At 34.2% G+C, this 20,274-nt stretch overlaps 1 protein-coding gene across 2 annotated transcripts in view; it reads right to left on the bottom strand.

The window, feature by feature from the left end:
- Positions 1 to 6,747: 6,747 nt before the first annotated feature.
- The window catches only part of LOC149565222 (villin-3-like), a 38,956-nt gene continuing 25,429 nt past the window's right edge, over positions 6,748 to 20,274 (bottom strand). Inside the window, exons 4-23 of one of the 2 annotated variants that reach the window (XM_089818775.1) lie at positions 19,981 to 20,049; positions 19,634 to 19,870; positions 19,309 to 19,486; positions 19,033 to 19,165; positions 17,426 to 17,585; positions 17,182 to 17,332; positions 16,992 to 17,092; positions 16,692 to 16,850; positions 16,353 to 16,421; positions 16,036 to 16,104; positions 15,671 to 15,808; positions 12,425 to 12,553; positions 12,147 to 12,294; positions 11,892 to 11,902; positions 11,627 to 11,767; positions 11,404 to 11,529; positions 10,920 to 10,985; positions 10,517 to 10,838; positions 7,357 to 7,613; positions 6,748 to 7,286 (exon numbers count right to left, since the gene is read on the bottom strand). In XM_089818775.1, coding sequence (XP_089674901.1) covers positions 7,173 to 7,286; positions 7,357 to 7,613; positions 10,517 to 10,838; positions 10,920 to 10,985; positions 11,404 to 11,529; positions 11,627 to 11,767; positions 11,892 to 11,902; positions 12,147 to 12,294; positions 12,425 to 12,553; positions 15,671 to 15,808; positions 16,036 to 16,104; positions 16,353 to 16,421; positions 16,692 to 16,850; positions 16,992 to 17,092; positions 17,182 to 17,332; positions 17,426 to 17,585; positions 19,033 to 19,165; positions 19,309 to 19,486; positions 19,634 to 19,870; positions 19,981 to 20,049 — 2,778 coding nt within the window. In that variant the 3' untranslated portion in view covers positions 6,748 to 7,172. Of the gene's footprint in view, positions 7,287 to 7,356; positions 7,614 to 10,516; positions 10,839 to 10,919; positions 10,986 to 11,403; positions 11,530 to 11,626; positions 11,903 to 12,146; positions 12,295 to 12,424; positions 12,554 to 15,670; positions 15,809 to 16,035; positions 16,105 to 16,352; positions 16,422 to 16,691; positions 16,851 to 16,991; positions 17,093 to 17,181; positions 17,333 to 17,425; positions 17,586 to 19,032; positions 19,166 to 19,308; positions 19,487 to 19,633; positions 19,871 to 19,980; positions 20,050 to 20,274 lie in introns of those variants that run through there. The other variant, XM_089818774.1, reaches the window with a different exon arrangement.

The raw sequence follows: 20,274 nt of genomic DNA on the forward strand, positions 1-20,274 counted from the left end.
GGACTTGCAAACTAGAGCTAGTGATCTTCTTAAGGGAAAACTTAAAGAACCTGATGAAGGCAATGTTTCTTGTATTGAAAAGGAGGATACATCAGATGATAGAAAAATTATTAATAATTGTCTTATTATTCACAATTTTATGCTTTGAACCTTGATTTCTAGATTTTTTTGATTTTCTACATTGTTTTGCTTTCTAATGTTGACAAGCTTGAAGGATACATGTTTTGTAAAGTTTTATTTTGGAGAAAGGTTTGGACTTTACAGTGCATTCAATATGGATTTTTGTCAAGTTGTTTCTTGTATTGAAAAGGAGGATACATCAGATGATAGAAAAATTATTAATAATTGTCTTATTATTCACAATTTTATGCTTTGAACCTTGATTTCTAGATTTTTTTGATTTTCTACATTGTTTTGCTTTCTAATGTTGACAAGCTTGAAGGATACATGTTTTGTAAAGTTTTATTTTGGAGAAAGGTTTGGACTTTACAGTGCATTCAATATGGATTTTTGTCAAGTGAGCTTCAAGGTATATGATCAAGGATTATACCCTTTTGTGATCACTAAATAATGATGGATATTTATCACATCTCTTAGGGATCATTGTTGAATAATTCAAGACTTTATGGTTCAAGAGTTCAGGATTAAGAGCTTAAGAACACATCTCAAAGTTTCAACTTTATGAGGGTCACAAGATAGCTTGATGGAGACTTGCTTGGTTCAAGGTTTGTTGCTTTAGAAGAATATTTTCTCAAGATCTGTACATATTATGTAATCAATGCATTTTGTTATGTAAGGCTTAAGGGAGGTCCTTAAGGCAACGTGTCATATAATAGTTTTAGGATCAATGTATTACAGGGGGAAATGTTAACATAATATCATTAATACACTAACTATCTACCAATTAATAAATTAGTTCATGTTGGTTCTAGAGATTCAATTACCAAACTACATATACCCTCTTGTATAAATTGACACAAATCCATTGAATGATATATCCAATGTTGATTTTTATCTCTTCTATTTCAATCAAACTTCCTAACTCCATACTCTCCCTAAAATGACACTAATTGGGATTTGATTCTTTGTTTTGAAAACTCCTTGAATCCACTTCTCAAACTTAGAAATTGTCTAAGACAATTTGGTGTAGGGGCCCTAGGTCTTGATTAAGGTAGTCAAACACCAAGGAGAAGAGTGTGAAGGGCAATATGTGTCCAACTTGACACAATTTAGTTTAGATTTTCTTTTTGTGCATTTTTGACATCTGGATTGCATGGTTTCTAAGGTTTCTAGAAAAGTCAAAGGGTGGTCAACAAGTGGTCAAACATGGGAGTTGACCAAAAATCATCAATATTATGTTGCATAAAATTTATTCATATTTTGGTATAGTTAGGTGGCCTTGGTAAAGTTCTTGTGTTATGTTTTTGGAAAAAATGTAAAAATTGCAAAAATTGCAAAAAAAAGTTGCAACTTTTCTTGCAAAATATGGAAGCTCAATAGTTAGAGCTTTATTTGATGAGATTTGAGGTAGTTGAAGTTGTAAAGATAGGGGAAGCATTTAAATATTTGTTATCTCCCACCTTAAACAATTAATGACACCCTGTACCGATTTGGAATGTTTTTGGACAGCAACTTTGTGCACAGTCAACAATCTTATTTCTAAACTTGGAATATTGTGTCCATAATTACTTTTTATGTTTTAGAAAGTTGAATTTATATATTGTAAAGAGGGAATATGATGTTGGTTCGAATAAGGAACATTCCTTTTAAGTTAAAGATTTGTTCATGCTTGTTGTTTACCCTAAGTCTAGATTACGGGTTTAGATAAGATAAGATAAGATAAATTTATTAATGTCCAACCAGAGACCAACAGAGGTAAATTTTTGGTTTCTTTTATTCTCGTAACCAAAACTTCTTGGCACCTAGTGGAAAGCTATATTGGAAGGTGGAGATAGTATGCAGGGTGAGGATATTGGGAATTTTCATCAAATTGAGATGCAACACTAAATTTCATGACTGTAACTACAAGTTTTAACGTGTTGATTGCTAAGAATCACAGCACAGGTGTTCTAGGACTAGTAAAGACAAAAGCTTCAATGGAAAGGATGGAAATACCATGCCAATGATGTTTGTGGAAGAGTTTGCTTCATGGGTTTCGTGGGAATGAGCCAAAAAGGCCAAACAACATTTTTTAAGCCTAAAAAGCCCTGGAACTAGGGTTCAGTAGAAAAGAGCTGAAAACTTGTAATCTTAAACCAATATTAGGGATTTAGATATGGTTTTATACATACTAAGAGACTTTGTAAATAGTTTTGGTGGTTGTGTGGAAGTTTATGAAGTTTAGAGTAAATTTGGCAAAAACAGGGTTACTAGGAATGAACCTTTTTTAGGCCTCCTAGTGCAACTTTTGAATTTGAAATATTGGAAAGGGCTAGACCTATCAGTTAGCCAATAAACCTTGTAGAAGGTTAGAGAATGGTATGTTAAGGTGTATGGTGACTTAATTTCTTGGAGGATGCGGGTGAAGAGAGGTGTAAGGGTGATTGTTGTTGGGTGTATGTTCTAGACTACTTGGAAGATAGGGTGAGTTGAAGGTGTGAAGTTGGTGAGTGGAACAAGAGGACCATTTCACATTTACCCTAAGCTTGAGTAGGTTTTAGGAAGGATAGTTGGTTATCCATTGGGGGATTGTGATTGCTCTTACTTGCATCACAATTTCTCTTAAAGTAGCATGTCCACATTGATTTCTACATATATGTTGGTATTTTTCCTTATTTCCCCACTAAAGAAATCTTTGAATCCAAGAAATGAGCCCAAGGCATCTTCAATCTTGATTTGGGCATTGATGTTCCAATATTATGCAATAAGCCCCTTTAGGGTAAGCCATATTGGAGCGTTCTTTATTTTATGTTTCTGCTAGTCAAAATTTGGGATCCAATCTATGTAATGAAAGCTTGAGCATTTGAAGAATAAAGGTTTCCCATATAAAGAATGGCTAGTTTTTATTAATGAATCAATGCATTCTATTAAAAAGTTGAATTTAGGAGGGGTCAAATGTTAATCTTACCAACAAACATGCTTCTCCACCACTCCATGCTGGTATTGCTAAGTCATCGTCTACTACTCCATTTTGTTAACAAGACTTTATCCTTAAAGTGATCGACCATTGGGGCAATGTTTTTTTCTTAGAACTAGTATACACTTTTTGTTGATTGATAGTTCAGCCATATCTTTGCCTCCCATTTTGTCAATTGATCTTCTTGGATGGTGCTTGTGAGGACATCTATTTATTTGTTATCAGCTTCTTTTCGTGGTTTTTATATGATATTGTGAAGTGAGATTTTGTTGGTCGTCATTGCAATGTTCAAGATGCTCAAGGATGCTTTTGCGAGTTTATCCTTACCCTAACACCATTGTGGTCGATTTCCTTGGTTTATGCCACCTATTGCACCTCTGCGTTCTACCAACCACCCTCCATGCTCTACTTCTACCCTTTCCCACCATGCATCATTTTTTATTTCTTATTTATTATAAGATAAAATTGATAAATAATGTCCTATATTGCTTGAATTATCAAAGGAATATTATTGTATTCAAACAGACTTTAATTAATAATTAACTTAGATTTTCAATATATATATATATATAATCATTAAAATAATAATAGTAAATAAAAATAAAAAAGAACTACTTACTTGAATAGTTACATCTGTAACTAGTTCTATTTTCACAAAAAAGAAAATAATAATAGATATAATAATATAATAAAGAATACATATTTATATAAAAATGTGTAATCGAAGATTATATATTAATATGAAATGAATAAATAATATATAAAAACTAAGCAAATATATTAGCTTCCATGTTGTAGAATGTATGTCTGTGTCTGTCTAATCTGTAAAGGATTTCAGTCACCCTTCGAAACCTGTTTTCCTTAATCAAAGACATAGAAACACACATGAATGTGTGGGGATCAAGTATGATCACATGAATGTATGTGAGTGGATCAAGTGTGATCTTAAAAATTGATGATGAAAAACTTTACACCATCAAAAGTAGAAGCAAATGATTTTTAATGGATTGTGAAAATCCTAATAACACATATAATTGCCCTGAAACATTATTGAAGACAAAATTTTATAGTACACAAATAAAATTAATTTTCAACAAATAAAAATCAAACAATTATAAAATTCCAAATATTTATGAAAAATTCCTAAAAATTGCAATGTTCTTCCATAACACGTAACTGCTTTTAGCCATTGACAATGAAGAAAAGATTAATTTTAGTAGTTTATGAAGTTCAAATTTTACATTTAAATTTTACAAATAATGTATAATTGGTGGAATTGGTTAGTAATTGGGGTACCTAGTTTTTTTTCATATAACTCTAGTTATAGATTGGAGTGATATGATATGATATGATAGATTTTAATGACGTCCACGAGACTAAAGTAGTCTATGGGACCCATGCAATCACCCTCCCGAGTCAGGAGCGGAACTAGACAGTTGTAAAGTTTTGGATAACTTGTCTCTCCTTCTCTGAAGTTTGGTAATCAAATCCGTTGCTCTCTTCACTTGATCTTCCTCGAATAAATATTTGAAATCCTTGTTCTGCAATATTTTTGTATAACCAAATCTGATGTCATTGTAAGTCAGGCATTCCTTGACAAAGTGTTGCTCTGTCTCAACTATTCCCATATTACAAAATAAACATGTTCTGTTTGCCCACTCTTCCTTTGGAATTTGCCACTTACCAGTTTCACATCGCAGCTGATGTGAACTAGTTCTAAGTTGTGCCATCAACATTTTTGCTTTCCAGTTAATAGGTGCTCTTATATAGGCCTTTTCATCATGACTATAAGTGGAATTAAATTCTTTAATGTAATAGGATTTTTTCTGCCCTATGCGTCTTGTCCACAGAATATTGTGAAATTTTTCATTGACAAACTTTTTTATTTCTGTAATGTTATCTGGACAAGTTTGGATGTTGATATCCCATTTTCGCATCCATTTGTCATTTTGCTTCATCCATGTGCTTTTCCGCCTCACAAGTTTTTCCTCTATGATCAACTTGGGCCAACGATGTGTTTCCAGACCTTGGGTTTTCTTTAAGTAGCTTATCATTCGGACCAAAGCAACGGCTTCTAATGGATAGGAACCCACCTCCGCCAAAAGGATCTCATACGGAACTGTGGTCTTGACTTTAAGATTGCATGTGATGAAGTGCTTTTGAATTCTTTCTACTTGCTGCCATTTTTGTTCGGACATACTACCTCCCCACACTTCACATCCGTATAAAATAACCGGAGTGACCAGCAAACCAAAAAGAGTTTTCATGGTCGTCCAATCCCATAATTCTGCGTTCCTGCACTTGTTTTGTAAAGAGTATAACGCCTTCCAACCCCCTTGGATCCTTTTTGATCTACAAGTATCCCAATTGAGTTTGTTATGAAAATCGATGCCCAAGTATTTGTACTCTTCCACAATCTCAAGTGGGCTATTTTCCAATAGAAACTCGTCTTGTATGCCCCTATTCTTCTTCAACGAGAAGATCATAATTTTGGTTTTACTAGTGTTAACTTGCATTCCAACTTCATGACAAAAATTTTCTAGTGCTGTCAAGTGCTCTTTCAAACCTTTAACTGTTCTAGCAAGAATTATGATCTTAACTAAAAAAGATTACTCTTCTCGTGTTAGAGATGGCATTGAAGAGTGATGAACAAAATGGTGCCATCGATAAATAGGCATTTTGGGTTTGCATTTTCATTTTCTTCTGCTTTTTCGCAGACATAATGCACTCGCAAACTAATGAACTTAAAATAGTGCAGAAGGATTCCCTACAGACACAAAACTGTTTTTAAGGAAATATGTACAAATGTACTAATTCAATGAATATGATTGAACTTGCCCTTTAAGCTACCTTTCCTCGAAAGGTGTGATATTGAATCTTGCTTCAATTTCTCATTCGGTGTGCGGCTATTTTGACCTTCCTATCTTTCAGGGGAAAAATGCAGAAGTATAAACTGTACAAGCTTCCTACACTAAAATACTAGTGCACATTTTAGCAAATTAAAACTGGCACTCACCTATCTAGCCCCATAAAGATCTGTGCCTTAGGGTTTACTAGCAGGCCTAATGAACTGTAATTTCCATGTAAATATGATCAAGAGAACACAACTAGACTGTTATTTTTACATTTGCTAACACCATAAGTTAATACCTCTATTGTTCTTGAATCTGTATAAAGACAGCACAAAGAAACAATATGCTATGACTACCAACACTTACTAGTTAGCATAAATATAAATGCTGCTGCTGGTTCAAATTAAAGAATTCGTGCAAGAATATTCACTTACCATAAATTCATAAAGATTGTGTATGCATATAATCTTGTACGTAATAAAGCTTTCCCTGAAAAAAGACAAGATCTAATTTAAGCTTTGGGTGTATTATCCAAACACCATGCTTTGGGGTCATCAAAAGCATTTGCATAATATTTTAATTTTGAAGCATCTGAATATTGAGAATTTTTCACCTCAGAACTATATTCGTTTTACAAAGACCAAATTTATGAATTAAGTTCCTTGCTCACACTTCCAGCCTTGCTCTTTTCAATTCATGCTTTTTCAGAAATCCTAATAAGAGTCCATCCTAGAAAAAAATTTAAAAGAATGGCTTCCAAGGTTCGAAATGGCAAATATACACTCCACTATAAGATAAATTAGTACGAACTCACAGAAATACATCTCAATTGAGTGAAATTCACTGCAAAGATCATTAAGCTTCCAAAGGGACAAAAAATCCATCGATGTTACAGCCAATTACTTCCACATGATTAAACTAAATTCAAGTCTTGACAGAGATGCATTTACGGATATGTCCTAGAAGTCAATAAGAAGCCTCACAAATACACTCACAAAGCATAATACAAAGACACAAACCTGACAACCTTACAGGCAATGATCCCTCGAATGTTTTGTAATCCCTAGGGAAAAAACTAGTATACAAATTAAAGAATGGTTGGAAATGCATTCTGCAGGTTACTCTTTGGAATCTAAGTGCCCAATCTCTGGATCACTAGAAATAACTGTAAACAGAAAAAAACACATTACATTGCTGACTTGACTTAAAATAACACCAAAAATATTCATAGTGGCACCTAGATGCTAGAACAAATCAACAGCCTTCTTCCGCATATCCTGCTTCCACTTAGGCTGCTCATAGAATTTTTTCTTGTCCATACCAAAAATCTTCTCAAACTCCTGTGGTGTTAAATATGCCTGCAACAGATGAGAATCATTAAATCTTGACTGTGGTGGACAAATAGCAGCTCATTATAAATAAACTTACCTCTCTCTTTTTATGGTCGATTCCAGGAGCTGGATTGGTGGATTTAGCCTTCAGACGCTCATAAGTGTAAGTGCCTGAACTCCCATTCTCTCCTGTCTCAACCTCAACCACTTTTGTCTGAGATACTTCTTCGCCATTAGTTTCTGAGCTGCTCTCTTCTAATTTTGTTCCTTCTTGGATCATTGAATCATCCTGTTTTGATAGCCATTCCTCCGCTTCAGAACTTACCGTAGTAACTGATTTGTCATCAGGTATTTCTGCACAAGTCAATTTAATTTTCTTGTCAGGCTTTTTTATTCATGTAGCATGAGGTCCACCAACTCTATTATAGTCAAAACTCAAAACATATAATCAAGCTTTTAAAATATCTAATAATTACATTTGAAAATTTTCTGTAGTTTATTATATTAGGTCACAGACCTGTGCATAAACATTTTGATTGAAATAAATTTGAGGATTGAGATCTCAGTTCTTTATTTTTGTAATTAGACGGATCTAGACTCATCTTATACTCGGTTCTTTATTTTTTTGTAATGATAGTATCAGTCACTATTTTGGTTGTGGTACATATTGGGATAAATGGATTTGATTCAGAGGCATTAGATATCAAATATTTTTTGTTTCGTTTTCATCCTTGCTTGCAGTACCCAAAAGAGTAGATTTACTAATGGTAGGTATAATAAATACATCGTATTCACAAGCTCTGGATCACAAATATGTTTTGTTTCATTTTCTCTCAAAAGTCTCGTCGTCATCAGATTCTGTCAAAAGCCTGCAGTGGAGACCGAATTTCGCTGGGAATTCTCAGAGAAGAACCATGGCAGAATTCAGACGACTTTTGGGCGACTTTGGTTCCCAGCAGAGGAATCCAAACAGAATTTAGGAGAATTACTAATCATATTTAATTTGAATTCAATGCTACTTGATAAGAGGAATTGAAATGTATAAAAGCGCCATGCATCTAACATGGAATGTATGTAATACTAATACCATAATTCGTGCATATATCCTAATATGTATAAAAATCTACGGATTGAACAAAATATAAAGAGATCTATACCATGGATAATTTTGGATCCAAAGCCTGCTTTCTTGGCTTCATTCAGTCTGATCCAAAGCTGCCTTCTTTGAATCATCCAGAATCATATTTAATGTGTGAACTGTGAAGCTTACAATGTGGCAAAATTCACAACCTTGACCTTAAATGGGCCTATAGCATTACTTTTTGTGCTTCTAATTTGCAACAACAGAAAGATGATGATTTACTTGATGGTTTTTTATGATATTTGATCAATGATGGCTGACTATTAATCTTGCCATTATTGTTTTTGAAGTGAAACATTGATATGATGGTTTATTTTGATATGTTACTTTAATATTAGCATAGTGGGGTATGAACTTATTTGCTGCTGCATTTATGTACACACACACAGATATATATAAAACATATATTCTTGTATGTACGAATCTGAACCCAAAATGAATCCAATTTGAACGAATTTCGAACCCGAATCCGAACAGGCAACTTTGTGTGTGTGTGTGTGTGTGTGTGTGTATCTGGACAGAGTTCTGCTTATACCAACATTCCTCTCTACTTCCTCATCCTGCATACTTGAACTGGGCTCTGCCTCTCTCTGCATCTCATAGATTGTGGTCACTATATGCCAATATAGAAGTTTATGCTCTTCATCCCGTTCTGCAGTACATCCCAAACCTTGGCAGTTGTTTTCTCCCAATATCAGATCATGATAGGACATCAATCTGTTCCTACACATTTCCACATCTTCATTTCCCGCCAGGCATCTCTATGTAAGCTGTCCAACAAAATATGTTTCCAGACCAACTCCGACAGAGACTGGATTGGTGTAGAGGACCGTAACAAAGCCAGTGAGACTGAGAAATCTAGTGAGTTTCCAAACCCAAGGAGAGATATGTCAGTAGGTGTGGATTATAGAGTAGTGTGATATCTGGTTCTTCCAGTATTTACCTCGGAGGAGCATGCAGAACCAGTTGGATATCTGAATAGCAAACTGCATTAGCTGCGGAAGAAACAAATTGTTATTGTAATCTTCAAGCAAACAGATGGGCATCCTTATCGAGCATGTTAGTATCAATTAATCTGGCAGTTACATTGAGATACACAAGAAAACATACAGAGTTGAAGACGACACTAAGACCAGAAGCGGATCAATAAAATAGAAGATATTAAGGAGCCTGTGGATAAATGTGTACCGGCATCCACAAAATTTATTTACTCGTAATGCATCCATCCGCATCTGCCTCCGCCTCCAGGATCCAGGAGGCCACATCAGTAACTTAGGCCATTATTGATAGAATTGTTTTGAGGGCATATTTTCCTCTAAATTTGTTTTGTTTAGAATCTATTAAATATATAAAATATATATATTTCTAGGAAAAATTTTATTAGTAAACAGCAGCTTTCTAAACCCACAAGCACAATAGCCCAGTGTAGGCATGACGTCGGGTAGCATAAACATGCAAACAATGCCCAAGGTAACACTACAATATCAAAGCCATCAGCACAACAATCCACCACAGACATAAGGCTCACAAGCACAACAGCCCAGCGTAGGCACAAGTCATGCCAGCACAATGGCCCAACAGGAGTTTGAACCTTGGTGACAGCCTCACCAACATAGTGTTTCAATTGCTGCTCTAAATGAGTCAACCAATTTCTTGAAATATTTTACTTTTCAAAGTAAAATTTAAAAACTATCATAGATATTGTTTGGCCTAATTGATGAGTTTAAAACAAAATAATGTAATTTTAAGTAAGTAAAATAGATAGAATATGTTGACTTTGAAAGCTAGCAAGATATTTTATATAAAACAGAGATTATAATAATGGATCATATAGATTCAGATAAATATAGTACAAATATTCAAACAATCAAACAAATAAACTAACATACATATCTTTACAAAATTCTATGTAAAATACAGTATCATTCTTGAAGTGTCTACATAGATTTTTCTAAAGATAGGTATGCTATTTGTGTAGCATGAGGACCAACAATTACATTCTGCCTAGATAGATATTTCTAAAGATAGGTGTGCTAGTTTGTGCAGCATGAGGACAACACCTCTATTCTAGTCAATATTCCAAAATGGACAATCAAAGCTTCTAAAATATTTCTACCTGAACCTGTCTCAGCAGATGTCTTATTATCATTGACTGTATTAGTCTTAACAGGTGAGCCTGTTTTCGCCTCAGCATCCAATGCTGTAGATAATGCTGCAAGAGCAGCTGCTCTCTGAGAAGACTGATTTGAAGTGCCAAATGCTTTTGCAGGTCTTGGTACAGGTTTACTTCCAGCACTTGAATTGAAAGCAGAATTCAATGCAGCTAATGCTGAAGCTCTTTGAGTTGGGCCAGTTTGCTTTGATCCATTAGAGCTGTCAGAAAAGGATGCTTGATTCTCTGAGCCAGTATCAGCTGTTGAGACTCGCTTCTTTAGATTCTGAAAAGAATAGAAAAATGTCACTTGAAGAATATTATTAAAAAGGTGCCTAAAAAATATTCATATGAATACATTTATGACCTCAATGGCCTGAATAGGTATCCCCTGTAGAGTAGCAAGCTTCTTTTCAAATGAATTTCCCTGGGCCTGCACTTCGTTTAAGAATAGTTAAAACCTACCAAAAACTGCATCATGAAAAAATTGCATATGAATTTCTAACATTATATTGATGTATACACTCAAGTAAAAGGTGATTAAGAGATTGAGAAAATAGCAAGTTCAAGATATCATCCTGGCAATATGGCAATATTCTTAGGGGGGAAAGGAAAAAAGATAGTGTGGGTGTTAACAAAGTGACCTAAGAAACATTAGGGCAATGAAACCCTCTCTCCTTATGAAATTGTTGTGCCCCACACCTACTTATGAGTCTTCACAGAAACAAAAAATCTCACGTATCCTTTTATAAACTAAATATTTTTTCAATTTCTTGACGTACCAAAATGAATGATAGCCTATGATTTAAGTTCGATACATGTCACTATATAGATGAAATAGAAATACTTACAGCTGCTTTCAAAGAATCCCAAGCAAAATATTTAGTAAAGAAAGATGGTTCATTCCCTTCTGTAACTTTGTACAGTGGTATATTTGGAGATAAACCTTCCAACAAGGCTGCACGTTCCATATACTTCTGAGATACATAAGAACATCTGTAAGTAACAGAATATAACTTAAAAATTATTTTCTTCAGATGCGACAATCAAAAGCCATAAAAATAGCACTCGAACCTTCCCAATTTCAAAAGCTAACTGCTTTTCTTTTGTGTCAACATGTTGTCCAACCCAGACAAAGACTTCAGCATGTGTATCCAGGATCATGATATCCTCTGTTAACAAGTCATCTTGAGCAAAATTGAAGACTTCACTCACCTGTCAATATAAATCTCATTCATTAACTCAGTACTAATAATACAAAAAATGACAACAGAAATGTGGAATAGGCCAGTTTTCCTCTATTTAACAAGATAGACATTGCATTGTCTGCGAACCGCACCTCCAGTTTTCCTGAAATTATTTTTTTGCAACAAGGAAGACGGGTCAGTTTTTTGTTGAGTCATTATTTCAAATGCAAGGATCTGTATGATATCTAGAACAAGTTATTATAGCATGACAGTACGGTTTAAAAAGTAAGAAAGTTGATTTGTTTAATGATTGTTTTAATTTGAATGGAAATTCAATTCTGCCAAAAGAGTGGGGATACATATTTCAACATAGCAGAAAAGAAGATATTTAGGAATAGAAGACTTACCATTTTCATATGTGCAAGCATATAAATGAGGATCCTTGGCAGTTTCCTGCACTGCTTTCTTGCTTACATATCTTTGCTTCCCACCCAAAGCATACCAAAAGCCTGCAGGTTCTGTACCTTCTTTTGCATGCTTCAAAGTAACACCAGGCTGGCAAGGCATAAATACATATATGTGAGGTTAAAAAAGAAATAAGAAAAGGTTATTCTTGTGGTGAATGAATTTTCAGTTACTAGAATTGTGAAAAGAGATTTCAGATCTTGGAAGAAAGGAGACCCACTTTAAGAAACTCAGCAATTCTGGCTGCTAATTGCTGTTGCTCTAATGTGCTTGCATTGCCATGCCAAGTGAAAAATGATGATCCAGATTGTAACAAGAAGCAAGATGTTGAATTTAAAGATGTTCCCTCCTAGACAAACAAAGCAATATGGTGATCAAGAAATTGACAGTACCTTACTACCTAAAACAAATCATTTTATGAATGAAATGTAATTGACCATAAAACCTAAATCTTGTATATTAATATGGCACAAATTTTGAGCCAGTTTAATGATGAGATCGTTAACTGTTCAAAAAAACAAAAGCTTCTATATCTAATATATTTTGATTCTTAAATGGAAAACAAATTTCCAAATCTAATAATAAGTGACCTGTAAAGTCAGAAAATTTGAGAAAGGGGTAATTCTAAAGCAATCAATGTATCTAAGATTGGAGGTGACAATAAGCAGGATTTTTAATTTCTTTATATAGCAGTGGCATTGACAGGGAGCTTAATTCGAGTCTTGAAACCCTAAATATCATCAATCATGCTTTCAAATGAATTCTTGTTTTTGTCAAGACAAGCTTTCATGAAACTGCTAATAATTTCCTCACAAAAAGCACCACTAAAGTTAAACCAATGAAAAGCCTTACAAAGTTATATGATCAATGAAGTGGCACTCTATGACAGTACAATTGGATAACCTCATCAACCATCGAGCATAGTTTGATACCTAAAATCTTTCTAGCAATACACTTAAGGATCTAATCAAGGATCCTAGATAACTGAAATCTTTCAACCAATATGAAGGAAATGATCAAATATAGGCCAGACAATAGGGTCTGCAAAGCATCTCATTCCATCAACCTTGAACAATTATCAATAGTGCTTTGAAAATTTAGTTTTGACTAATTTTTATATTTCGTCTTTGACATTTTCTAGGTCCTTCATTGCAGAATTTGTGAATGTGACTGTTGGACAATGCTCATGCTGCAATTCAATGTGGATTGATTATGAACTATGGTTTCTGTTGTATATATAAGGTCCAAAATTCGAGTCATCAGCAAAGAGAGATGACCAAAACTTAAATAACTTCAACTGCATTTTTTGTTTTTATGGATAAAATTTGTCCTTTATCTGACTCAATCTTGAATCCAAGAAGTACGTGGTAATTATTTTGTTTCTTGTATTGTAAAGCTATATAATAAATAGACTTGAACATGCAATTAGAGTCAAAGACATGCATCTCTGCTACAGAGTTTGTCTACTTTGTATTAGCTCTCAACTAATGTACAGTCAATGAATAATCAATTTAATTCACACATTATCACTACTAAAAGGTGAGAAAGGAACAAGGTCAAATTAAAATGTATGTCAAGTATGGTCATCGTAATTTAGAAACTGTAAAGCTAACATTTTGAGTTCAGAAAAACACCTTAGTGATGAAATATTTAATTTTTGGAGGAAACCCAATGAAATATTTAATTTTTGGAGGAAACCCAATTGTGGTGACTCATTAAAAGAAAAATGAAAAGACTTCCAGCTTGAATTTATTATAACTTTTAATAAATAATAAAAACCGGCCAAGATTCAAAAAAATGTATTTTAACATTATAAAAAAAATTCAATCAGCAGCTTATAAAATTTAAACAACACAAAATTAAGTAAGTTTGCATCAATGTAAAGAATATTTGACAATACTAGAAGTAGATGTGCCACCAGAATGCTCAAGGACAAAATCCAAAGAATGGGCTCGATTGATGCATTTTAGGTGTGGGGGCTTCCATATGACAACGGACTGCCCACACATGAAAACAAAAATGGTTGTGGTGAGCATTAACAAATTCTCCAAGATCACAATACTCAAAAATGTAAATAACAAAACCTTGCAATAATGATTTCCCTTTAACAATGGCCACTCCTAATGAGATAAAGGATAGTGGTTTGATTATAAATGGGCATGGGGCATAACTTTCTTTGTGTGACAATTGCCAAAAGAATTGGATGGCTGTCAGAAGAAACTCATGCTTGTGGATAGAGTTATAAAAGCAAGGACCGTAGCCTGAAAGAGTACACCCAACAATCTTCACCTCGATATGAAACTACAATAATTATCTTCACTTTGAAATTTACATAATAAAAATTGAGGTCTGATGCCATTGCACGATATAAATGAATGGGTAAATTAAACCCAACATCTAAGAAACAGCTATATATCCATTTCGTCTTTGATAAGAACAATCAACATGCATAAAAGTAAACGAAATTAAAAGCATGTATAGCTATATCTCCCATTTCATCTTTGATAAGAACAATCAAGATACATAAAGGTCAAAGAAATTAAAAGCATGTGTTCTTCGACAAAACAAAGTTTGTGAATCCATGCACACCATGGCAGGTCATTCACCTTTTTGATGTGGAAGGCATTTCAATGGTTTTCCATGGCTGCAAATGTCTTTCAGATGCAACTGAATGAGACACATTTATTTGTCTATTAAAACTGTACTCCTCAAATGAAGACGGTCTGCTTATCTTAATACCTATAAATGAATCTCTAGCATACAGATTTTATTTATTGTTATATTATGAATAAATTCCATGGATCTAAGCTGGTCTTTATACAAGCTCCAGGATGAATCATGAATCAGTCTTCACTATTTTAGCTTTACCATATTCATGCTAATTTCAATTATACTTTGTCAGAACATGAGAGTTTTGACTTCTCCACTTCAGAATCCCTGCAACATAAGTTGGATATGTAGGGACAGTCCATGAATATTATATGTTCATGCTGCTCCCTGGCACATTTTTATAGTTTATGTGACTTAATGTATTGGGAAGACCTAGCTTAAGTATATCTCCAATATGCCACATCGTAGATAGATTGGGAAAACCTAGCTTAAGTATATCTCCAATATGCCACATCGTAGATAGATTGGGAAAACCTAGCTTACTGCCAATTCCCATCATGAGGTCAAAACCTACAAAAAATTTATGAAGCATAAAAGGCAAATTGAAAATGTCCCCTTTTTCCCAACAGGTGGATATATTGACTACCACTCACTTTAATCTTTCTTGTATATTCATCCTTTGAAAACTATACCCAATTTTATGGGAATTAGTTAAATACATATCAACAAGCAGATAATGCAAAGATGAGAATACTTTCTAATGCTGACATTTGTCCTAGATTTAGCAAATTGCCCAAGCAATCTCAAATCCTGCAAAACCAAATAAAAAACAAAGATTTTAGAAATGTATATTTACCGGATCAACCTGTACTGCTTTACTGTTGTGTGGCCCTGTGCCAGAGACCTCAATGAGGGCTACACAATCACCATTGTATGTATCATCATTTACACCTTTATCAGCAATGAATTTTTTGTAGCCAGCACTAAGTCCTCCCTGCAATGTAAAATGAAAATGATTAGCAATTCCAACCAAACATCATAATATTGCTTGACAGGATTAACAGGAAATAATATTTCTCTAAGCTTCTTAATAATTGCTTCTCTTATAAAAGAAATCAAAGAAATCAAGCTAAAAACTAGCAGAATCTATATAGAAAAATCGACTTGAAACCAAGTGTGGACTATCTGGTTTAACATAACTGTGATTCGCTATGTACAAACCTTCAGTACAAGCATGTTTGGGAATAGACCAATAAATTCAGCAGGCTCTTTTCCTTGAAGAATTCGACCCTGTAATGCAAATTGGACTCTTCAGCATTTGACTGTCTTGTGAGTTTGCAATATATAAATTATTATATACTTGAGAATGAGTAAATGAGTTGCACTTCTCACATGCTCAAATTCAAAGTAATATACAGAACCTATGAGTTCTTAAAGAATTCAAACAAACCTATAGGCTTCTTTGGAAAAAATTAATAAACTTGTCTTTACTAATATATCTTAAGTCAATAAAATTTACAAATTGCAGAAATACTTGCCTGTACAGGTTTCCCTTTCAAAGAGTTTGCCATTGTGTTTGTTAATCGAGCTGCAGTAGTTTGATCTTCCTAAACAAAAAGAAAAGAAATTTGATTGAGCTTAGTGAAACCAGACATAATCAGACAGGAAAAAAGAAATTGTTTTTCCACTTAGTGTTTTATAAGACATTTATAACTGAATATTGACAAAGGTTATGCTACAGCACAATATTGTAAGAGGCAAGAAAATAATTCAGTTTCTATATGTGAGGTAAAGTATTTCTTGCTAATTATTACTTCATATGACATTAACAAAATAACCAGAGCAATGTACATTAACATAGCTGCTAATTAACATACCGGTGTGCTCTCCTGCCCCAACCAGAAACAAAGATAATATCCCTCTTTCCGATCCCCAGAATGGTAAGTATACAAAATGATATAACAATCTCCACCATAAAATTTACCAATCTCTTCTTTACGAACAGGAGTTTTAGAATTATTATTGATCTGCCATACCTGAGAAAAAAAATTATCCATTTGCTTAGCCAATTGGATGGCATTCACCTTAACATTTTTATCTTCCATCATTAATAGATCAAATTGATAGCAGTAGAATAAAATTGAAATATTTATTTAGAAGATCTATATTGATCCCACCTCCAGCTTTCCACCACCTTCAAGCAAGGGCGGAATCTCTTCTTTTGCTGGAGTTGCCTTCATCATCCCTTTGACATCAACTCCCTGCTGCTTCAGCAAGGCTACAAAGAACAGTTGCATTTTAATGATGTGCATCCCCACACCAGTGCATTTCAAAGACAATCATTGCACAAGTAGTTTATTCACTCACCAGCAACTTTGCCTCTACCATCTTCAGCACCAGAATTACCACCAGTGAGGGGCCATGAATCAAATTTTGACTTAAAAGGCTGTGGCTCAAACCCTTGAATGACTCGTATAATGTTTGTATACTTTGATCTTTTCTGACTGGAGATGAATTCCTGAAGAGTAAAATATCCAAGGTTATCCAAGCAAAAACTTTATTCTAACACTCAAACATTAGAGAAAATATAAGTGTGCTAAAAGAAACACACATCTGCAGCTGAACTGGCGGCCTTTCTTTCCTCCAGCTGTGTGACACGACCCACCCAAACATAGATCTCAGCTCCGCAGTCAAGTAAATAACATTTGTTTGACTCCAGCATCCCCCGAGACAAGGGCCCTTCAATGCTCTTAAGTTGTCCATCCACAATACTGCACGAAAAGAGTCCAAAAAAAAACTTATATAGGAATATTCTTATCACTAGAAATATGGATCAGTTCTTTTCAAAGCATTTGTTTATTTTCACTGCCTTCCATTGCATCCAGAAAGCATACAATACCCATATTCTTCCAAAATCACAAAAATAGAATTGTCAACTAGATATATTACATATTCTAGAAGAAAATAGTAAACTTATCCAACACATGACAAATATTTTAAAGCATTTAAAATAGATTAACAAAGTATATTCATATCTTTTCTTGTTTAAAATTTTATCTTGATATTCAATTATTTTCATAATGTGCTTCAAACTTATGCTTTTCCTTCCATAGCTCAAAAGGATTCCAAGATAATTCTTCAGAAAGCACATTACCCGTTTACATTTAATATTTATGAGCCATTCTCTGATTCGTTATACCAAGGATTCACTTTCTTGACTTTGATGTATATTTTCATCCATCCATTTTTAATATACCAAGATAATCTCCCACAGGTTAGATGCCTAAATTTCCTAATAAAACCATATGAGGGTAAGCTTGGTTAGTACACTCATGATAATCACAACTTTCTGCAAGGAAAGGATGAGACCTAGGGGAGGAGGAAATACTGTTCACTATTAAAAAAGGTCAATGGGCTCATCTATCCGAATTTAAAGAAGATATTGCCAAAATGCTGTGAAACCAAACAGAAACTACTTATGTGAAACTCAGTAAGGACCAACTAATGACAGAATGGATGTTACAAATATATACCCTAAAAGAAATTAGCTTAAGATGTTTCTTGTTGAATACAATCTTCAGCAGATTCTAACTGTTGCCTCAATTTGGCAGTATTATGGACTTGTATATTCTAAGAAGCATCCTAATTACACTTCAAAACATTCTAAGCAATCACTTCCAAGGATTGCATGTTTACGACTTTACACAACAGGTGCTTCTGATTCTTACCAGATCACCTTATTCATTCATTAGTTCAGATTTTAATAAATGCTTTCAGGAAATCCCATATAAGTTATACAACAAAACACTAGGCAAGAACAATATTAAAAAGACAGTAAAGTGAGTCCAGTGAATCTAAAGTAGTACACGGTAATTTTTTGACAGGCCTGGCAACCCAGTTAATTCTTGCCATTCTGTCTTTCTGAACTTCTTCAGTGACATTTATGCACATATATTTCTTGACTTGGTGAAATTAAAACATGTGCCAAACCTTAACATATTCCATCATGACGAAAATTTCATCCATCTTTTTGTACAAGCTACCACAACTTGCATAATAATGATTCAACGTAGTTGAAATTTTTGAAGTAGAAATAACAAAAATTGTAATTTTACAATGAAGCTGTAAATCAGTATCAGATAAATGTTGAATTTCCTTACTATATTTGTCATGAAAGAGCATGATGAATTTCATATAGATATAATGAGATAAGAATACCTGTACATACTTCCAGGAGCAATCTCCAGGTTAGAATCATCTTCACTGCCGATCTTCTTTCCAATGGGAGCAAAACCTCCAAATAGACCCCAAAATTCCCCCGAGTCAGCTTCTGCTTGAAGTTTGCCATCATCTGAATAAACACAACTTTATTAGACTAAAAACCCATAAGCCATTAACTAGATACCAGTAAAAACAAAAGTTGAATCAACATTCAATTCTATAAACTATGTTAACAAATTGTATCCCAGTGTGATTCTGGTCTCAACCACCTACCAATAATTGCAACTTCACACTTCCCCTCATGGTGTTTATCTTTCAAGTATTGGACGACTTCCAGAGCCTTTGCCCTTTCCTGTATATTAGAATTAGATCCATTGAACTGGTAGATCTTTGTCTCCGTGTCCAGAAGAAAAACATCATCGTGATTCAGTGAAGTCCGAGCAAATGGGACCTGTATTGCCATTTTCCTACAATCAGTGTTCCCTTCCAAGTGATCAATGAGAATTCTACCAAGTGATAGCATGGTTTCAAACATTTAAGTTGAGAATTATCAACCTTACACAACCAAAACCAAAACAAACAACATCTAGATGCTTACTTGTTTCATTCGTACAACTCGCCTGCCTTTACATACATATAAGCATGTTTCAAACTTAACTTCCTCTGGCTTTTTGAATCCAGAAGCCACACCTCCTTCCAAAGGAAGGATACAGGGCTTGAAATATGACAAAAATTTGTCTGTTTCATGGCCTTGTATTTCTCTGTATTGTACAGCACGACCTCCTAGGGCTGCATCAAGCTCAACTGTCTTGATGGCTGCTGTCCCAGCTTCATCCTACCACAGATATCAGGAGTGTTGTAACTTCAAAAACCATAACATTGTTGTGCCGGCTTATTGAAAATCTCATATAGAAAGGACAAGAATGATTAAGCAGCATTAATTACCTGGCTAGTATCTTTCCCAAGCCAGAAATGTATGTCATATTGATATGTTCCACTTTTTCCAGAAGTTGTCTGAAAAATAGACTTGCAGAATTCAAACTTAAAAACAAGAAGCATGATAACAACCATTTAGATCATCCAAGCTACATCAAAAATCATAAATAGATCATAGGAGACTTTTTGCACATCACCCAGGCCTTTTCAAATTTAAGTACATAAGATATAAAAGAACCATTACATGCCTATTGTTGGAATTTTTAAATAGTACTTAATAATGTTAGAAAACCAGGTAATGCT

The sequence above is a fragment of the Cupressus sempervirens genome, chromosome 3, assembly GCF_028749045.1.
Source record: "Cupressus sempervirens isolate cs-2001-9-10 chromosome 3, ASM2874904v1, whole genome shotgun sequence".
NCBI classification, from domain to species: domain Eukaryota; kingdom Viridiplantae; phylum Streptophyta; class Pinopsida; order Cupressales; family Cupressaceae; genus Cupressus; species Cupressus sempervirens.